Genomic DNA, 20,561 nt, shown 5'->3' with positions numbered 1-20,561 from the left:
AGTTAGGCAGTACGAGTTGTGTTAAACTACGGCGTCTGATTTAGGAGCAGTTACAGCAAGATACCAAACAATTTTGACGTGATAAACACAGTTGTTCTCTTTTTTTCGAAATCAAATAAAGTGTGCATTTCACGATGGTGAAGGTATCTTTTAATTCGGCCCTCGGGCAGAAGGAAGTGAAAAAGGACTGCGAAACCCTCATTCCCGAGGACAAGGTGAGTCGCTAAATACTGTAGGATTTGTTTACAGAAAATTGTATAGCTATACGTACTGTCAGCAATCCACAGATATGTTTTTTGACTCACTGAATAATGTTCACTCTATTTGATTTTGATTTTATTTGGATCTCTTTTAGTCCCCATTTGGACTAATCTTCCAAGAGTCCTTAAACATTAAAATCCAATTTATAATACAAACACACTTTCACATATAACACACTATTACAAACATACATAATATACTAGCATAATGACCCAATAAATATTTATATAAATATTTATTCTTCATCTACTATAGTCCCAAAACATTTCTATATACTATATTTAAATTGTTTTAAAATAATGTTTAAATTTATATATTGAAAGGTTTCTAGTTTGCTCAGTTAATTTATAACATTTCTTTATTGCTCTAAATCGAAATGTTATTTTGCCTATTTCTCTTTTCTGTCTGGATAACGCATAGATGGTGGACAATCTATTCCTAGTATTTACGGAATGCCTGTCTCTTACCAACTGAATACCGTTGTGAATAGAACTTGGCCGTTTTAAATTATGTATATTATAAAATAAGCATGTTTTTTAAAATTATCTTGTCGATTGATGACCAACCAAGAACACTGCGCATTACTGCAACAGAATAACCATATCTCCACCTTAAAACAATGCTAACTGCTTTATTCTGTGCATTCTGCAGCCTCCTAACTTCACTTGATGATGCATTTCCCCAGACCACCGAACAGTAGTTCACCTGACTCTCAATTAATGCTTGGGTTATTTGCTGAAGAATTTTTCCTGGTAAATATTTAGCTATCCTTCTGATTATGCATGCTGTTTTAATAAAAACATTATTATTATTTTTTACATAGATTAGTTATTTGAGACGACCATGATAAGCAGTTGTCTAGCTGCACTCCCAATAGTTTCGTTTCTGCCACTTCAATTTGTACTCCTCCCATACTTGATTGTATCCCATGCTGTTTTGGCCTTTTCCTAGTTGAACAGACCAACATAACTTTGGTTTTCTTGGTGTTTAAAATAAGTTTGTTTTGGCAAACCCACTTCCTGATAATCTCCTTGTAAAGCCTGCTGTACCTGTTGAACCGATTGTCTTGCTGCATAAATTGTAGTATCATCTGCAAATATAGTAGCTTGAGTTTCAACCAAGGCATAGGGAAGGTCATTGGTATATATTAAGTAAAGAAGTGGCCCAAGGCAGCTTCCCTGCGGTATTCCACAGTTTAACTTGTTATGGCTGCAATCCCGATATCGGGATAAGTGTCATCAACAACCGCTGAATAGCATAGCGCTACATACAATAAATATTACTATAAATATTTATATTCATGAAATCCCAAGTGCAATATAGGAAAACACAGCTTAGCCTTTTGTTAACCCACTTGTCGTGTCAGATTTGGAAATTATGCTTTACAGCAAAAGCAATCCAAGTGTTTGTAAGTTTATCGATCGTACGATAAAACATTAAGTACACGTAGCATCAGGTAGCTCGGTCACGAAAATCAGAAAAGCAATCAAATTAATCGTTTACCTTTGATCTTCGGATGTTTTCCCTCACGAGACTCCCAGTTACACAACAAATGTTCCTTTTGTTCCATAAAGATTATTTTTAGATCCAAAATATCTCTGTTTGTTTGTCGCGTCATGTTCAGAAATCCACAGGAAAGAGCGGTCACGACAACGCAGACAAATTCCAAATAGTTTCCATAATGTCCACAGAAACATGTCAAATGTTTTTTATAATCAATCCTCAGGTTGTTTTTAAAATATATAATCGATAATATGTCAACTGCAAATGTCTTTCACAGTAGGAGAGGGAAAAGCAATACCTATCCAAACTCTGTTGCGTGAGCAAAACTCATGTGACCACTTGACGCGATGTTATCGTTCCTGCTCATTTTTCAAAATAAAAGCCTGAAACTATGTCTGAAGACTGACACTTTGAGGAAGCGATAGGAAAAGGAATCTGGTTCATATCCCTTTAAATGGAGCAAAGGGAGGCTATGGAACATGGAGTTTTCAAAATAGAAGTCACTTCCTGCTTTGATTTTCCTCAGGGTTTCGCCTGCAATATCAGTTCGGTTATACTCACAGACAATATTTTGACGGTTTTGGAAACTTTAGAGTGTTTTCTATCCAATACTAATAATAATATGCATATATTAGCAACCCGAGACTGAGGAGCTGGCCGTTTACAATGGGCACCTTTTCATCCACCTTTTCACCCTAACACATTAGGGGAAGAAAATGAACCATTGATATAGGTGGACTGTTTCCTGTCAGTTAGATATGACTGTACCCAATTCAATGCTACCTCCTTAAAACCATAACGCATTAATTTTGTCTAAATTATTTCATGATCCACTATATCAAATGCTGCACTGAAATCTAAAAATAGTACACCTACAAATTTGCCATTATCCATAGCATTGAGCCGTTGGTCAGTTATGTCAACCAATGCAGTGGCAGTGGAATGGTTTTTGCGATAAGCATGCTGATTGGCTGTAATCAGATTATTCTTTTCCATGTACTCCCACATTTGTCTACTCACAATACCCTCCAATATCTTACTGAGTGTAGGGAGTAGACTAATTGGTCAACTATTGGCAGGAGTAATGGGTTCTTGCTGTCTTTCGGAATAGGACATAGTTTCGCATGCTTCTATACATTTGCAAACATCCCCTTTTCGAGTGACCAATTAAATATGTATCTCAGTGGAACTGAAATCTGGGAAAAAGCACAGCGACGCAAAAAATTGTCCATAAGACCACAACCTGTATATTTACCATTAGGTAATGACTTCAATAGGTTTAACACATCCAGTAACACCGTTTGTAGACTAAAAGAGCAGATCTTATTGCTCATAATATGATCATCAATCCATTGGACAATAGCTTGTTTGGAAGAATGTATGTCTACATTGTTGGTCAGTAATTTAATTTTCTGTGTAAAAAAATCTGCAGAATGATTGGCAATATCAACTGGTTTTGTTATTATTCTCCCGTCAAACTCCACACTAGATGGGCATGATGAGATAGATGTACCAAGTAAGCCCTTAACTGTGTTCCATACCTCTTTAGAATCATTTTTACAATCAATAAAAGCATTGTTGTAAAATAACTTTTTTTCCCTTTCGATTCAATTTAACTGCATAATTACGTAATGTTCTATAATTCTGTTCATCAATTTCTAATCAGTGATATAGAATCTAAACAGTGTGATGAACCCATTAAAGTTGAAGAGATTAGTCTATCAAACATCTAAAGAACAATAAATCACCAGGTGTTGATGGAATTACATCAGAATTTTACAAATTATTTTCTGAACAAGTAGCTCCCTTCCTATTTGAAGTCTTTTTAGAGAGTATTAAAAACAATGTTCTCCCTCCTACAATGAGTCAGGGGTTAATAACACTGATAACTAAGCCTAAAAAACAAGTGCTGCTTATCGATAACTGGCATCCAATTTGTCTTCTTAATAATGACTATGAGATATTAGTCTTACTACTTGCAAAACAATTAAAAATGTCCTGGATGCAATCACTGATGAAACACAATCTGGCTTTATGAGGAACAGACATATTTCTAACAATGTCAGACTAGTATTAGACATACTTGACTACTCAGACCTAATAACCGAGGATAGCTTCATATTATTTTTTAAATTTTTATAAAGCATTTGACACAGTAGAGCATCAGTTCCTCTTCCACTGCCTTGAGAGACTTGGCTTTGGGGATTTTTTTTTATGTAAGGCTATTAGAGCTGTTACCATTTGTATAGAGAGTCCTATGAAATTGAAATATGGCTCCTCACCTAGATTTGAGTTAGAGAAGAATTAGGCAAGGTTGTCCTTTATCTCACCATACCTGTTTTTATTAATCACTTCTTACCAATTTTAAAAATAATAGTCCTGTACAAGGTATTTCCATAGCTGGTAAAGACATTATTATAAGCCAGCTGTCTGATGATACTACACTTTTTCTGAAAGATGCTAACCAAATTCCCATATCGATCAATGTGATACAATCCTTTTCCAAAGCGTCTGGTCTATCTTAACATGAATAAATGTGAACTCATGGCTGTCAAAGATTGTGTGACACCTTCATATTATGGTATTCCAGTAAAATAAATACTTACATATTTAGGCATAACCACTACAAAGGATCAGAAGTCTAGAGGGTTACTAAATGTTAACCCTCTATTTAAAAATACTAGAAGAAGCTAAGTCAATGGCTACAGAGGGACTTATCTTTAAAAGGAAGAGTCCTAATAACCCAGGCTGAAGGTATCTCTAGACTAACATATGACACTCTATCTTTATATCTTGACAGTAAAATAAGCAAGGAGATAGACCAGATGCTTTTCAACTTTCTGTGGAGAAACTGTACCCATTACACCAGGAAAAATGTTGTAATGAACACTTATGAGAATGGTGGGCTGAATTTTCTGGACTTTACTACCTTAAATAATACTTTTAAGATTAATTGGATAAAACAATTCCTAAGAAAACCCACTTCTATGTGGAATTTTATTCCTCATCATGTCTTCTCTACTTTTGGTGGCCTTAACTTCATGTTGGTTTGCAATTATAATATTGACAAAGTTCCAGTGAAACTTTCTGCTTTTCATCGGCAGGTTTTCTTGTCATAGTCCTTCATTTATAAGCATAATTTTTCTCCACACAGATATTATATATGGAATAATCGGGATATATTGTATAAAAATACTTCTTTGTTTTTAGAATATTGGTTCTGAAATAATATCCTATTGGTGAGCCAACTGGTAAATGCAGAGGGTCTTTTACTCAATTATAAGGAATTCTTATCACTTTACAAGGTCCCTGTAACACCTAAAGATTTTGCAATTGTTTTAGATGCCATTCCCTCAGGTGTTGCTTTATTATTCAGGTGCGTGTCAAGACCTGACCCTCAGAGCCTACCTTCCGTTGACCCTGTTGACTCATCAGTAGGAAAGATTTGTTTCTCTTTTGGTCCATTCAACAACAGAGCGATACAAACCTTGTTTCAGCAGGATGTTGTATCTATATACCTTATGTCATGCCTTATTGGAATGTATTTATTGATAATATCTGTTGGAAAAAAGTTTGGCTGTTGCCACACGCATACCTTTACATGCTATTTACATTGTATCACACATTTAAAAATATAATGAAAGTGGCCATTTTTGGGCCCTCTTTAGACCTATACATGCCGCTTGTAAGACTATGATCCTTGCACTATACATGGTACAGGCAACATCTTGGTGTCATTATACTCCTTATAGTGTGCTCTAAAATATGGAGTATTTGTATATTCTGAATAAAAAATGTCACATTAATTTATTCAACATAAAATATTATTATAAATGTCTCAAGTACCCTTTTTGATTTAGCTTATTTTTAGATGTATGGTTTGGCACAATATACTCTTTAAACTAGGGCTGTCCCCGCAAAAAAAAAATGGGTCTATCGAGAGTTGTTCTGTCCTTTCGACCAATCGATTGGTCTAAATGTTTAAACTTATTTTTTCATATAAAGACACACACCCTATGTTTGAATAATACCAACTACATATGCATTGAGCTTGTCTGATGCTTTAAGCACACTAATTGATGAAATAATTAAGACACAAATAACTTAAGAGCCCAATGGGCACACTGTTAAAAATAATAATAATAATGACAGCGAGTGCCTTTGTGACTTGCACACGTTGTCTCGCTCTCCTCCCTATTGCAGAGAAAAGGCACCACCGCACAGCAAGTGTTTATTGCGCTCTCTGTGCTGAAGCTGCAACATTTCAAATCCCTCATTTGTTTAGGAAAACCATTCCCTCAACCCTTGCTCTCTTTACATGAAACATGTGAGCATTGCATGCATGTGACCAATAGGGCCTGATCTATAGCCTATCATAATCACATCAATAAATTGGTTATAACAAACTCCAAACACAGTAATGTCGACAGCAAAATGGATGCGGAGAACATGAAAGCAACTTGAAACGGGTGAATGTTTACTGGTTGCTCAGGAGGGAAAGGTGAAGTCGGATCTATTTCAGACATTTTACTTAGTTGTAGAAACTACTGGAGATCAAGATAAAGGAGGGTATAGCAGTAAGTGTTGTGAGTTATGTTGCGGTTAGATTACAATAGTATTTTGTTTCTGGCCATTTGGTACAGTTTAGACAACACTAAATATGTGTACCAGAGAGGCTGTTCTAATGGAAAAAAGTATAATCTATAAAGCCTTTATTATAGCAGACTAAAAACAGTTGCATGCATTCAAAGCTCCCTTCATTTTAAAACTAAAATGCTTGATTGTATTTCAAAGCATGAATGTCTCGTATGCTCTGATGCATGAACAAATTAATGATTGATTTGATGCAGTAGCCTATATATTGAAGTAAGTTACAGTATTAAGACTAAACAGGACATGCTCTTAGGCCTACAGCTAGGTGGTGGTTATACAAGGATACTATACAAAGCCTACTAATGATAACGACATTATTATAATGATGATCATTATAATAATAACAATGAGATCAAAAAAAAGGAGTATAGGAGTGAGAGCTGCATGCATATTATGTGACAAACAGGTGCTGTTAGATTAGTATTTTTATGCCTGTTTGGAACAGTGTAAACAACACTAAATAAATTATACCTAATAGCAGTCTGTTCTAACAAAAAAAATTGTAAAGCCTTTATTACAGCATAGCAAAGATTAAAAACCGCCAAATCTGTGAAATTGCTTTACCCAACATTTTGCCGTTGCATGAGGCTTGGTGCTCAAGGAATCAGTAGGCTATTAAACAAACACACAAACAGGCAACAGAAGCAATATCTAGCTTATTTCTGTAGATATATATATATATATATAGATATATATACATTACCAGTCAAAAGTTGACACAGCTACTCCATTGCAGGGTTTTTCTTTATTTTTACTATTTTCTACATTGTAGAATGAGTGAATACCTAAACTATGAAGTAACGCATGGAATCGTGTATTAACCAAAAAAAAGTGTTCAACAAATATGAGATTCTTCAAAGTAGCCACCCTTTGACTTTATGACAGCTTTGCACACTCTTGGCGTTCTCTCAACCAGCTTCACCTGGAATGCTTTTCCAACAGTCTTGAAGAAGTTCCCACATATGCTGAGCACTTGTCAGCTGTTTCCTTCACTGCTGTCCAACTCATCCCAACTCATCTCAATAGGGTTGAGTTCAGGGGATTGTGGAGGCCAGGTCATCTGATGCAGCACTCTCCATCACTCTCCTTCTTGGTCAAATAGCCCTTACACAGCCTGGATGTGTGTTTTGGGTCATTGTCCTGTTGAAAAAACAACATCCTAAATGATCCCCAGCCTTTAGATGTGAGCTGAACAATGCACTTGAGATGCATTTAAAGCCTATGGATGCGAAAGTGAACTTATTTCCAAACGTTTAGGACAGTTGTATGCTGCTTTGCAATCTATCAACAGCAAGGGTTCCATTAGAGGCGCAATATTTTTTTACTGACGCATTTGGCAATATTCAATCAATACGCACAAAACATATGAACAAAAGCATTCACTATGAAAGTTGATATGTAGGCCCTTCATATATTGGCTATGCACAGCACTTTGTTCAATTTACCGAATCGGTTATTGTTTTCTTGCTCAAACCGCGAGCAACACCTGTAAACCCAGACATTTCTCTCAAAACACAGGGATGTTGATGCTGCTGCCTCCGCGGCATTGTTCTCAATCCCTATATTTTGCTATTATGCACATAGCAACATATTAATAGTTTTCATGTTGAATATATGGATGTGAAATTGTATTTCAGAATGTAGCGATACTCCATATTTTAGAGCCCACTATTAGGAGTATGACACTGAGGTGTTGTGTGTATGGTTGGTTGTGTTACAAAAAAAGCATATCAAACAACCTTCCAATTGTGGTTCTATGGGATAATTGCCTGAACAGTCTAATACCACAAAACAAAAATCAGCCCATGCTGGCATTGAATCACCCTATACAGTATGTTTGCTCCTTTGAACTTGGGAGTAGTTTAGGGGACAGTTTTATTTGGGTTTTCAGTGTTTTCTTGCTGGCCAAATGTTCACTCGGATGAGTTTAGAGACAATGCAAGATGACCAAAGTAGCCTACTCTTGGGCCCAATAGGCAGCTTGCTTTCAGGTTAGCTAGGCAGGCATAGGCTTCAAATTCATTTCAGAGGAATTCTTCACCTGAGACTTAACCCACACCAGTGTGTTGCCAGTGTCTATGTTAATGTAAGCTCTAGTGTTATTTTTCGGGAACTGTGTTTCCAGCAGATGTGTGATACAGGACTTTGGGCGAGCAGAATCGACAACCTCTGCATCAAGACAAGGTGTTTAACCAATGTTCAGTTAGCCATTCATTGTAAAGCCAGATGAAAGGAACCGGTGGCCAGGCCGTGGCACCAAGTCGGAGCAGGTCCACCGATGCCGTGAGACTGGAGACGGTCCATGGAAAGTTGAAACTCAAAAGTCTGAGCCTTTTTGGTAAAACACTGGGATAAGTTTCAGGTGAAAATGCTCCATAAAATAGAGGGAGGTGTTTTTACACCACTTCCCAGCTGGCAGGATGCCGCTCGCCTCGCTAGGGAAGCCGTCTAAGGGAATGTGTTGGTCAGTAGCTCATCAGATGGCGTGAGAGACGGACAGTGGGAGGGTTGGCTCTGTTCCCACTGCCTGTTTAACAGGTTTCATTTCACCTTTATTTAACCTCTCTGGGATCGTTTGGGACGCTAGCGTCCCACCTCGCCAACAGCCAGTGAAATTTCAGGGCACCAAATTCAAAACGACAGAAATCTCATAATTGAAAGTTCCTCAACCATACAAGTATTTTACACCATTTTAAAGATACACTTCTCGTTAATCCAACCACAGTGTCCGACTTCAAAAAGGCTTTTCGGCGAAAGCAGAACATAGGTTAGGTCAGCAACTAGTCACAGAAAGCATTCAGACATTTTCCAACCAAAGAGAGGTGTCACTAAAAGCAGAAATATAGATCAAATTCATCACTAACCTTTGATGATCTTCATCATATGACACTCCCAGGACTTAATGTTACACAATACATGTATGTTTTGTTCGATCAAGTTCATATTTATATCCAAAAACCTCAGTTTACATTGGCGCCATGTTCAGAAATGCCTCAAACATCCGGAGAAATTGCAGCGAGCCACATCAGATAACAGAATTACTCATAATAAACTTTGATGAAACATGCATGTTTTACATAGAATTAAAGATAAACTTGTTCTTAATGCAACCGCTCTTTCAGATTTCAAAAAAGCTTTACGGCAAAAGCACAATAATCAATAATCTGAGAATGGCGTTCAGCCACAAATGCAAGCCATACAGTTACCCGCCAAATTGTGGAGTCAACTAAAGTCATAAATAGCATTATAAATCTTCACTTACCTTTGCTGATCATCGTCGGAATGCACTCCCAGGACTCCCACTTCCACAAGAAATGTTTGTTTTGTTCAATTACATTCATATGTATGTCCAAATACCTCTGTTTTGTTCGCGTTTAGTTCACCATTCCAAAGGCACAATGCATGAGCGCAAAATCCAGACGAAAAGTCAAGAGTTCCATTACAGTTTGTAGAAACATGTCAAACGATGTTTACAATCAACCCTTGGGGTCATTTTATAATAAATCTTCAATAATATTCCAACCGGACAATAGCGTATTCATTACAGAGGAAAAAGAAGGAACTGCGTGCCCGCGTGACCACGCAGTAAACAACTGATTGGCCACAGCCTAGTCCACTTGTTGAAACAGCTCTTATTCAACCCCCTTCCACAATAGAAGCCTCAAACAATTTTCTAAAGACTGTTGACATCTGCTGGAAGCCTTGGGAAGTACAATCTGGACCCATAGACACAGCATATTGGATAGGAAATCACTTAAATGAAACTACAAACCTCAGATTTCCCACTTCCTGGTTGGATTTGTCTTCGCCTGCCATATGAGTTCTGTTATACTCACAGACATCATTCAAACAGTTTTAGAAACTTCAGTGTTTTCTATCCAACACTACTAATAATATGCATATATTAACATCTGGGAAAGAGTAGTAGGCAGTTTACTCTGGGCACCTTATTCATCCAAGCTACTCAATACTGCCCCCCCCTGTCACCAAGAAGTTAACCAGGTAGGCCAGTTCAAGGGTTCGACCAATAGCAAGCCTGAGTCTGCTCTGCAACCACTTGACAGTTCAATAATATTATGTAAATATAGGCCAACTTCATAATGACATACACCCCTTAACAACACAGAGGCACCCCTAGAATGTGGTATTGTTATTTGCCTTACCTTTGTCAGGTTAACTCTTAGTGTGCCAGTGTGGCTAAGATATGACCAAAAGACGGCCAGTTATAGAAACAGTAGATCTAGATAAACGCATGTTGTTTTTCCAAGTTGCCTACTAGCCACTTTATAAACAAGATGGCTCCACAGAGAGTTGACATTAGGAAGTCAAGAGACGTGGTTGTCAGCAGATCCCCCTATGTAGTTTGCATGGCCTCGACTAGGCAACTTTCAAGGGTATGTCTGTTTGGTCGGCATGTTTGAATACGGAAGCAGATCTGATATCGAGTTAGCACCTCAGTCTTTTCCTGTCAGCTGAATGCATCAGCTACTTACTGAGCTAGTTGTTATTAGACAACCTTGGCAACACGTTGGTACATAAATGCATAAACTGTTACATGTAAATCATGGATGGAGTATGCAAATGTACAATAGAATGAAAGTTCAAACTGACTGTTTTGAATGTGTCATTAGCAGTCTCTATAGATGGGAGGGAAATGCCTTGTTGTATGGAAGTGAATGCAAAGTAGGAGCGACGAATATTCAGCAGTGCATAGACTTGGCCTAGTCAGTCCCCCCATGATTTTTCAGGGATTTTTTTGTGATATTTGCAGGAAAAAATGCTTGATTTTGCTGCGGTAATTCTGACATTTTGCATTGGCAATTGGTCGTGAAAATGCGCTGAGGGAAAACCTTAGGAGCTTGATTGAACCATATTATGTGGTACATGTGCAGTGATTGGTTGATATTACAAGCCCACCTTTTGATGGGTCAGTTTTATGCTATAATATTGCAATGATTTGACCGTTTTATGCAGAAATAGTGTGTGATTGGTCAAATTTGCTAGCCCTAACGTGGTTAGAAAGGTTCGTAAATAAGACGTGCTGGCCATAAGTTCACTGAGCATTACTGAGGATATATTCTGGGCATGTTGGGGTGGAGAAGGAAGAAGATAAGGATTTAGTTGCCTGTGCAATGTGAGCTCTTCCTCGGTCACAGTAAAACACTACCTGTCTCCGAGCTACTGAAATTCTACCTCTTTTCAGGGTGTTACATTCCTGAACTTCAGAATTAAGATGCTGTGTCAGTGCGAAAGTAGAAGGGGAAGTATTTTCTCTCCTTGTTAGGGAATTTAAAAAGAGGCATACTATAGAAAACAAATTGTACTCCTCTCCCGTTTGCAATTGTTATTTTTGATGTTGTAAATGCAGCGGTAATACAGCATGGCTTGATTTATGTAGACGGTCAGTACCACTGAATTAGTCTAGGCCAGGTAGTTTGCATACTGGAAACTTGGCCACACCTGCTGTATACTTGTTATCTGTGGCATCAGCAGGTTGGGGAGCATGTGGAAACTTGCAGGAACCCATAGCTGAGGGACAGCCTTTCCTCGGAACAGATGTAGAGGCTGGAAGAAGATGTTGAGCCAAGGGAGAGCAGGCTCTAACGCAACCTATTTCGTTTTCTTACAAGAAGAAGCATAAGCAGCTGAGTTCACCCTCAAGGCCCTAGGGAGAAATAAGGCCAAAACAACACTTTTTGAAACACATAGCCCCCAACTTATGTAGCATCGCATATGGCGCCCTCTATACCAAGTGAAAGGACAATGATAACATAGTCAAAGGCGATGCATACGTGTTTGTCTGTAGTGGCTTTTCCAAAGAGAGAAAGACGAGGACACGCACAACAACAATTTGAAGCTCATAAAGACACAACAAGCCTCAGAAACACACAGTTAATGTGGCGTCTCATTGTACCATAGGCAGAAATAGCATTTATCTGAGAGGGAGCACAAGTGTTCGTGTGTAGTGGTTTCCTTGGTGTGACTGGTTTGGACACACAGACAAAGCATTGATCATCACCCTAGCATGACTGTGCGATGTGCTTGCAGCCCCAGATGTAGGCCTAGAGCCAGTGGTCTGAGGGGGCTTAGCAGAGCAGAAGACCATCTCTGTCTGAGGGGAGTGCTTAAAGTATAAAGTATAGGACAATATTAGGCTACATCCAGTATTTTTAAAGGTCCAATGCAGCTGTTTTTTTAATCTCAATATCAAATCATGTCTGGGTGACAATTAAGTACCTTACTGTGATTGTTTTTAAAATTGTATAAATTAAATTAAAATAGCTTCCTAGCTATGAACAATTTCTCAAGCATGAATTTTGATAGGACTGTCTGGGAGTGGGGAGGGGTAACTGAAAACTTGCTGTTATTGGGCTGGCTTGGTTAGATGCTGTGAGGCAGGTTGTACGTATTGCCAATTCTCTAAAATTATGTTGGAGGCGGCTTGTGGTAGAGAAATGAACATTCAGTCCTCTGGCAACAGCTCTGGTGGACATTCCTGCAGTCAGCATGCCACTTGCATGCTCCCTCAACTTGAGACATCTGTGGCATTATGTTGTGTGACAACTGCACATTTTTGTGGCCTTTTGTCCCCAGCACAAGGTGCACCTGTGTAATGATCGTGCTGTTTAATCAGCTTCTTGATATGCCACACCTGTCAGGTGCATGGATTATCTTGGCAAAGGAGAAATGTTCACTAATAGAGATGTAAAATAATTTCTGAACAAAATCTGAGATGTTTTTTGTGCATGTGGAACATTTCTGGGATCTTTTATTTCAGCTCATGAAACATGGTACCAACAGTTGCGTTCATATTTTTGTTCAGTGTATTTAAAACGTTTGACTGCACTGGGCCTTTAAGACACTTGACTAGGTTTTCTGCAGTGTACACTAAGCTATGCTCCCATATTGTCTATTTCAGGGTCAAAAGTATGTTTCTTGATAACATTTACGCTGATGTCCAGTATCTGCATATAGGTTCTGGATGCGTGTATGTTCTTCCCTTTCATCCTGCAGAAATGGGGAAACCAACATAGTCAGAGCAGAAGAACACAAAAGGAAGAGGAAGTGAATTGGAACAGACTGGAGGAACAAAACTGAGACCAAGTTTAATTTTAGCGCAGCAGCTTTATACTATCAAAGTTCAACATGAGAAAAGAACCTGAGGTTAATGTGCGGTTGTGGGATGAATGTAAACTTTAATAAAGCCTCTGACTCTGACAATTGTAACCAAACCGTTCATGGCTTTGGGCACATACAGACTCAGTTACAAAACCATCCATGATGGGGATTTTGTTTTCTCACTGGGTGTAATGGTGAGAGGTAGGCCCACCACAGCATTTGAATCAGACTGTCATTGGCAGAGAATCTTGTTGCTAATGAAGCAGAAGTTCCTGTTTTAGTGCAATATATTACCCTATTTACTCTTAGAGTAAGTCGAAGCCTGTCCCTGGAAACTCCCCTTCGGTCAGCAAAGGCAAAACCACCCTGGCATTTTGATCTCATGGGGAAGAGATTAGAAGTTAAACCAGCCAGAAAGCCTCAAATATTCCCTTTTTGCCCTCTCTAGGAAATGACTTGCAGCCAAGGCTTCCGAACAGAGTGGATATAATGGGATATACGTTAGTGTTCCTCTCCCCCTTGCTCCCTCTTGGTTTTTGCTATTAGCCTACTCCCCTGTGTTTCTCCCTCCTAGTCTCTCTCTTTATTGCTTTGCGTCTCCCTGGAAACGCCACCCTGCTGCTCCGAAATTTGTGTTGACATTAACTTGATTGAGGTCAGGTTAGCTCTTACTACTTGGGAAGGGCGAATTGCTTGCTTTTCATTGTGCAATAGCTTCTCTGCTGAAGTTTGGTTGAGAATGTGGGCTCTTCCTGTCAAACTATTGTTTGGACCCAGAAACGCTTACTCATGCAGTCATACTCCTCAACTGTACAGATGGGCTCAACAATAAAAATGTTCTCAGTAAGCAAACTTGTTTCTTCAGAAGCCAGCTCTAGAACTTCCTATTGTTGAAATGTAGAGAAATATGCCATCAGGGCATTACTGAAGAATGTTGAGACTTAATGATTTTCCGCCAATACCCATACTCATTACCTTGGTCAGCTAGACCAGGGGTCGACCCATGTCTAGAAAGTCCCTTCACAAGGGGATACGAAGATGGTGGAGAGTTTTTAAAGAAGAGACCTTATCGTGAAATCCCATGTTTGCGATTTGATAAATACTGTGTTGTTTGTCCACATGACTCCCTCAATCAACCTCAATCAGCTCAATCTATGGCTGTTGATCAGAGCACTTAGCTGTTCATTATCGCCAGCAGGGCCTTTGGGTGGTTTGCAGTCCTCCTTAGATCTTTGACCCATCTGAAATTCCCAGGAAGTTTGGGAGTGTCTGGGGTGAGTCAAGTGCTAGTGTTTTAGTCAAGCTTTTCACAAGCTTTTTAAAAAAAAATAGAGCTAAGACCAGCTGTATTACACCAAGATCCAAGGATCAAACCCATCTCCTAGCCTTTTCTATGATATCACAAATTGACTGCAATAATGTCAAGGCATACACAAATATACACTGTAGATGGTCTACTCTCCCCATCCTCTGTTTTCTCTATGTTCTCCTACTCTACCTACCTTTTTTTCTCCTTTCTATCTCTTCGTCTCCCTTTCTTGCTGTGCTTTTGTTGATTTGCATCATCACTCGCCCTGCTCTGTGCCTCTTTGGGGAGAATGAAGCCCTCTTCATCCATTCCTTAAACACTGCCTTTGTTTTGTCTCCGCTCACCATGCAGCCCCTCTGCCAATGTGCTGCACCCCCCCTGAACAAACCTTACCTCTTTTTGTTGTTTTGAACCAGGAGTGTTGCCAAAACTCTCATATCTAGTGTGGCTGTGCCCATCCCTCCTACACTGCCTTGAACACAGGGGTGAGGTGGAAAAGGAAAGTGAGAGAAATTAATGGAGAGAGAGGGCAGAGAAAGGAGAGGTTAGAGATGGGCAGAAGTGTTTCAAGATTGAAAGATGAGGGATTGAGTGACTTAAAAACCTGAAAATACAGTGTGTGTCTGTCTGCCTCACATACGGCCTCTTCCCTCTGTTTCTTTAGGATCCGGAGGTGGCTCTGCCAGTGCGTCAGCAGTCCAAGGCCTGGTGCTGGTGCGTGTGCCTGGGCTTGGCCCTGATGCTGTCTGGCGTGGTTGTGGGAGGGGCCTACCTTTACAGGTACTACATCCTGGAGGTGAGACTGGACCACTCTGACCCCTGTGTTTATCTAGGGGTTATTGAATACTGTAACTGTCAGGATTGGAATGTTGTATTTATTGTATTTGAATACATGATATGTTTTAGAGTTTTTATTTGACATGGCAAAAGATACATTCTGCTCGAAGGGCAGAGCTCCATGCAGTGAAAAGTGGGAATATAAATGTTTTCTGTGTCCACCAGGAGGGCAGGGTGTTTGTGTGTGGGGCAAAGTACTTTGAGGAGGACATTGTGAACTACCATGAGGAGACAATGATGACCCAGGAGGAGGAGGATGTGGAGCTGGACCTGCCCTCCAGCTTTAAGATGATCCAGGAGAACATCCGCATACTGGTGGACCAGGATGTGGCTCTCATCAACGTACCCGTGCCCGAGTTCGAAGACGGTGACCCCGCCGACATCGTCCACGACTTCCACAGGGTAAGACTTGACTGAATTGAAAACTTCAACCAGGCTGTTTTTTGCTAACCCCTGTTTGTTTCTGTGGGGATAACAATCCGCAGACCATGGATTGTTTGTGTTCAGTGGCATTTCTTAAGGTTGTTATCTTAGTCTGTTCTATTGGTGCTTCTCCACAGAGACTGACTGCCTACCTGGACCTGTTCCTGAACAAGTGCTATGTCATTCCCCTCAACACTTCCATCGTCATGCCTCCCAATGACTTCCTGGAGCTTTTGGTCAACATCAAGGTAACAGGAACTGCTTTATGAACCATGTTACAATAATGATAGTAATACATTCGATTTCTTACGCACTAGTCTGGGTACCCAATGTAACCTTATACTGTTTTTACAATGTTGTAAGAGAGACTGACATTAAATGTCTTTGAAATGAGCCACTTAGTATCTCATGATGTTAATGATAGGATGTGTTAGTCAATGTTGTATTCCTCTTTCTTCCCCAGGCTGGTGCCTACATGCCCCAGTCCTACCTGGTCCATGAGGAGATGGTGGTGACAGAGCGCCTGGACAACGTGGAACAACTGGGATTCTTCATCAACAACCTCTGCCAGGGCAAGGACACCTATAAGCTTCAGCGCAGAGACAGGATCCTGGGTCAGTACACACCTGCATAAATACACACACATACCATACATCACACCTTGCGCACGCTTCATAGTTCTTTGGACAAGTGAAGAATTATGCTGACATGCCCAAAGGAAATGGGCTTCTCTTACATTCAGCCCTTTTTTAGCTTGAGATCATGACTGACTGGTCTCTAAGTACGCAGTTAGACCTCCCATACCTAACACACTACTCTCACACACGTGCAAGTATTCACACACACACACGTCTAACAAATCTACCAAATGGGCATTGCGACATACTTTTGTATATATAGTGTATGTGGACACCCTGGATTCTGCTATTTCAGCCACACCCGTTGCTGACAGGTGTATAAAATCAAGCACACAGCCATGCAATCTCCATTGACAAACATTGGCAGTAGAATAGCCTTACTGAAGAGCTCAGTGACTTTCAATGTGGCACTGTCATAGGATGCCACCTTTCCAACAAGTCAGTTAGTCAAATTTCTGCCCTGTTAGAGCTGCCCTGGTCTATTGTGAAGTGGAAACGTTTAGGAGGAACAACGGCTCAGCCAGGAAGTGGTAGGCCACACAAGCTCACAGAACGGGACCGCCGAGTGCTGGAGCATGTAAAAATCATATGTCCTCGGTTGCAACACTCACTACCGAGTTCCAAACGGCCTCTGGAAGCAACATTGGAACAAGAACTGTTCGTCGGGAGCTTCATGAAATGGGTTTCTATGACCGAGCAGCTGCACACAAGCCGAAGATCACTATGCGGAATGCCAAGTATTGGATGGAGTGGTGTAAAGTTCGCCCCCATTGGACTCTAGAGCAGTGGAAATGCGTCCTCTGGAGTGATGACTCACGCATCACCATCTGGCAGTCCGATGGATGAATCTGTGTTTGGCAGATGCCAGGAGAACGCTACCTGCCCAGATGCATAGTGCCAAATGTCAAGTTTGGTGGAAGAGGAGGAATAATGGTGTGGGGCTGTTTTTCATGGTTCAGGCCTCTTAGTTCCAGTGAAGGGAAATCTTAACGATACAGCATACAATTTTATGTTCTAGACAATTCTGTGCTTCCAACTTTGTGGCAACAGTTTCGGGAAGGCCCTTTCCTGTTTCAGCATGACAATGCCCCTGTGCAAAAGGCAATGTCCATACAGAAATGGTTTGTCGAGATTGGTATGGAATAACTTGACTGGCCTGCACAGAGCCCTGACCTCAACCCCATTGAACACCTTTGGGCTAGATTGGAACGTTGACTGCAAGCCAGGACTAATCCCCCCCAACATCAGTGCCCGACTTCACTAATGCTCTTGTAGATGAATGGAAGCAAGCCCCCGTAGCAATGTTCCAACATCTAGTGGAAAGCCTTCCCTGAAGAGTGGAGGCTGTTATAGCAGCAAAGAGTGGACCAACTCCATGATTTTGGAATGAGATGTTCAATGAGCAGGTGTCCACATACATTGTCATGTAGTGTTTCTGACTCATATCTTTACTCCCAATGAGTCTGAGCCTGTATGAACAACCAACCACCATATTGTGGCATCTTATACAGGTTTTTGTTAGGCGTAGATCAGCAATTAAACCTTCCCATCTCCCACATTACAGGTATGCAGAAGCGTGAAGCTCTCAACTGCCACAAGATCCGTCACTTTGAGAGCAAATTTGTGGTGGAGACCTTGATCTGTGAGCCCTAGTGACGTCGCCGTGGGCAAAGTGTGACATCTTCTCTGTACAACCTCTTCATTTCCCCCGGGAGCGCAGTTGGAGATTTGTAATCCTCATTTTCTGTTTTAAATTTTCCCATTTTGTTATTCTACATCAGGTAGTTGTGTGATCATTTTTATGTGAAATGGGGCAATTTTGTCTGCTTAAAATCTGTCAATCAGTTCTTTTTTTCCCTTTTTTTTTCATTATACAGGGATGCAGTTATTCGATAGAGGGTTTCTATTTTTTGGAGGATATATTCAACGGCGGGACTGCTAGCTTGTCAAAAATGTAAACATAGATCTCAAAATCATCAGTGAGGTTAAGATTACTTAAGTAATCAAACTGGGATTAGGGGGCTTGAAGCAGATCATGTATGGTATAGTCAGATTTTTCTGAAACCGAGTCTAATTTGTATTTTTGAATACAGAAACAAATGTGCAAAGGACTAGTCCAGGGTGTTTTATAGATGTTACATTTTCTGTTGAAACTGTTAAGATGTCTTGACTGGAAAACATCTTAAAATAAGTGTGGATACATGTTTCTTTCATCTAGCTTTAAGAATAAATAAAAATCAAGATAGTTGTCGATATAATTCAAATCAGTTATTTTTTTCTTATACAACAAAGGAAAACACACTTTTTTTATACTGGGATCAAAATATTTAGTTTAAGTTCTTTGTTTTTTTCCCTGAACTCCATCTATATTACTAATTTGTATATAACCTCTGTAAAGATATGACCAACACCACAATAAATCTTAAACCAGTACTACGGACCTCCATGGCATAGCCAGCGTGTTTGTGACAAGAACATATCAAATAAGCCTGAGTACTTTTCTTAAATACACATTTGTCTGCTAACTTGGTGCCATCCATTTCTGGCATGTTTTTTTATGTAACGTTTTATTTAACTAGGCAAGTCATTTTAAGAACAAATTCTTATTTACAATGACAGCCTAGAAACAGTTGGTTAACTGCCTTGTTCAGGGGCAGAACGACAGATTTTTACCTCGTCAGCTCAGGGATTCAATCTAGCAACCTTTCAGTTACTGGCCCAACGCTGTAACCACGAGGCTACCTGCAACCCTTTTCCTGTGAGCACATTTGCCACTCTTTTGAATGGAGTCAATGGTACATGTTGACTCATTTGCTTATGTTTGCTCCCATAGCAGTATGTCTCTCCTCTGATAGCTAAATGTGGTGACGGATAAATTGACAATGTATGACTATAAGCCCTGTTAAATGATTGTAGTGGAACTCTGCAGAGGTGGGACCAAATCACAAGTAAGTCTTAGCACTCAAGCCAAGACAGGCAAGTCCGAGTCAAGTTTCGAGTCCTAAACAAGCCATAATGTGCTCTTCACCAAATGTAATAGTATATTACATTTATGCAAATCATGAATGCTTTTAAAAATATTTATTACTTTCCAAATAAACTTTATTTCCATGGAAATACATGGGTAGCCATGAGAGACAACAAAATATTGTAGGGCTCTCTCCAGATATACTCTACACACCTAAAACAATCCTTCCATAAAGTTAATCATTTATTAAAAGATACATCTAAACAACTGATACTGAACTGATGCCTACAATTTGAACACTGGCCTGAATGTCTGAGGAAAAAATACAGACCCCAAAGACGGCAGATTGTGTAATGCATAAACAGTTTCATTTTTTCTCTTATCTCAGGGCACTATGATACATTTGTATTTGCAAAATACCAAATTTGATAAAAGTCTTAAGTCATATGTGCACGATGAGGACGCAGTATGATGCCACCATGGCTGAAGACACGCTCCACCGGAGCACTGGAGGCAGGCACTACATAGACCCTGATGTCCACTCGGGACAGTGAAGGAAGAGCCTTCCTGTTCATTGCCCAGAACAAGAGGGTAGAGGTCGACCGATTAATTAGGGCCGATTTCAAGTTTTCATAACAATCGGAAATTGGTATTTTTGGGCACCGATTTGGCCGTTTTTTTTTTACACCTTTATTTAACTAGGCAAGTCAGTTAAGAACACATTCTTATCTTCAATGACTGCCTAGGAATGGTGGGTTAACTGCCTTGTTCAGGGGCAGAATGACGATTTTTACCTTGTCAGCTCTGGGATTCAATCTTGCAACCTTACAGTTAACTAGTCCAACGCTCT

General features: G+C 39.9%; 1 protein-coding gene across 1 annotated transcript; it reads left to right on the top strand.

The window, feature by feature from the left end:
* Positions 1 to 9: 9 nt before the first annotated feature.
* LOC112239610 (integral membrane protein 2B) lies at positions 10 to 19,176 on the top strand. The gene is made up of 6 exons (XM_024408048.2): positions 10 to 215; positions 15,510 to 15,641; positions 15,848 to 16,084; positions 16,243 to 16,353; positions 16,569 to 16,719; positions 18,308 to 19,176. The coding sequence occupies exons 1-6, from the start codon at positions 135 to 137 to the stop codon at positions 18,394 to 18,396; spliced, it is 801 nt and encodes a 266-aa protein (XP_024263816.1). The 5' UTR covers positions 10 to 134; the 3' UTR covers positions 18,397 to 19,176.
* Positions 19,177 to 20,561: the final 1,385 nt, after the last annotated feature.

The sequence above is a fragment of the Oncorhynchus tshawytscha genome, linkage group LG03 (genome assembly GCF_018296145.1).
Source record: "Oncorhynchus tshawytscha isolate Ot180627B linkage group LG03, Otsh_v2.0, whole genome shotgun sequence".
NCBI classification, from domain to species: Eukaryota; Metazoa; Chordata; class Actinopteri; order Salmoniformes; family Salmonidae; genus Oncorhynchus; species Oncorhynchus tshawytscha.
This window is presented reverse-complemented; position numbering and strand designations above follow the sequence as displayed.

Bases quoted from the DNA above. Each gene is read 5' to 3' on its own strand.
- LOC112239610 (XM_024408048.2), top strand. From the start codon at position 135: ATGGTGAAGGTATCTTTTAATTCGGCCCTCGGGCAGAAGGAAGTGAAA. The intron at 15,642-15,847 runs GTGAGACTGGAC...TGTGTCCACCAG, and splicing joins ACAGGTACTACATCCTGGAG to GAGGGCAGGGTGTTTGTGTG. The intron at 16,354-16,568 runs GTAACAGGAACT...TTTCTTCCCCAG, and splicing joins AGCTTTTGGTCAACATCAAG to GCTGGTGCCTACATGCCCCA.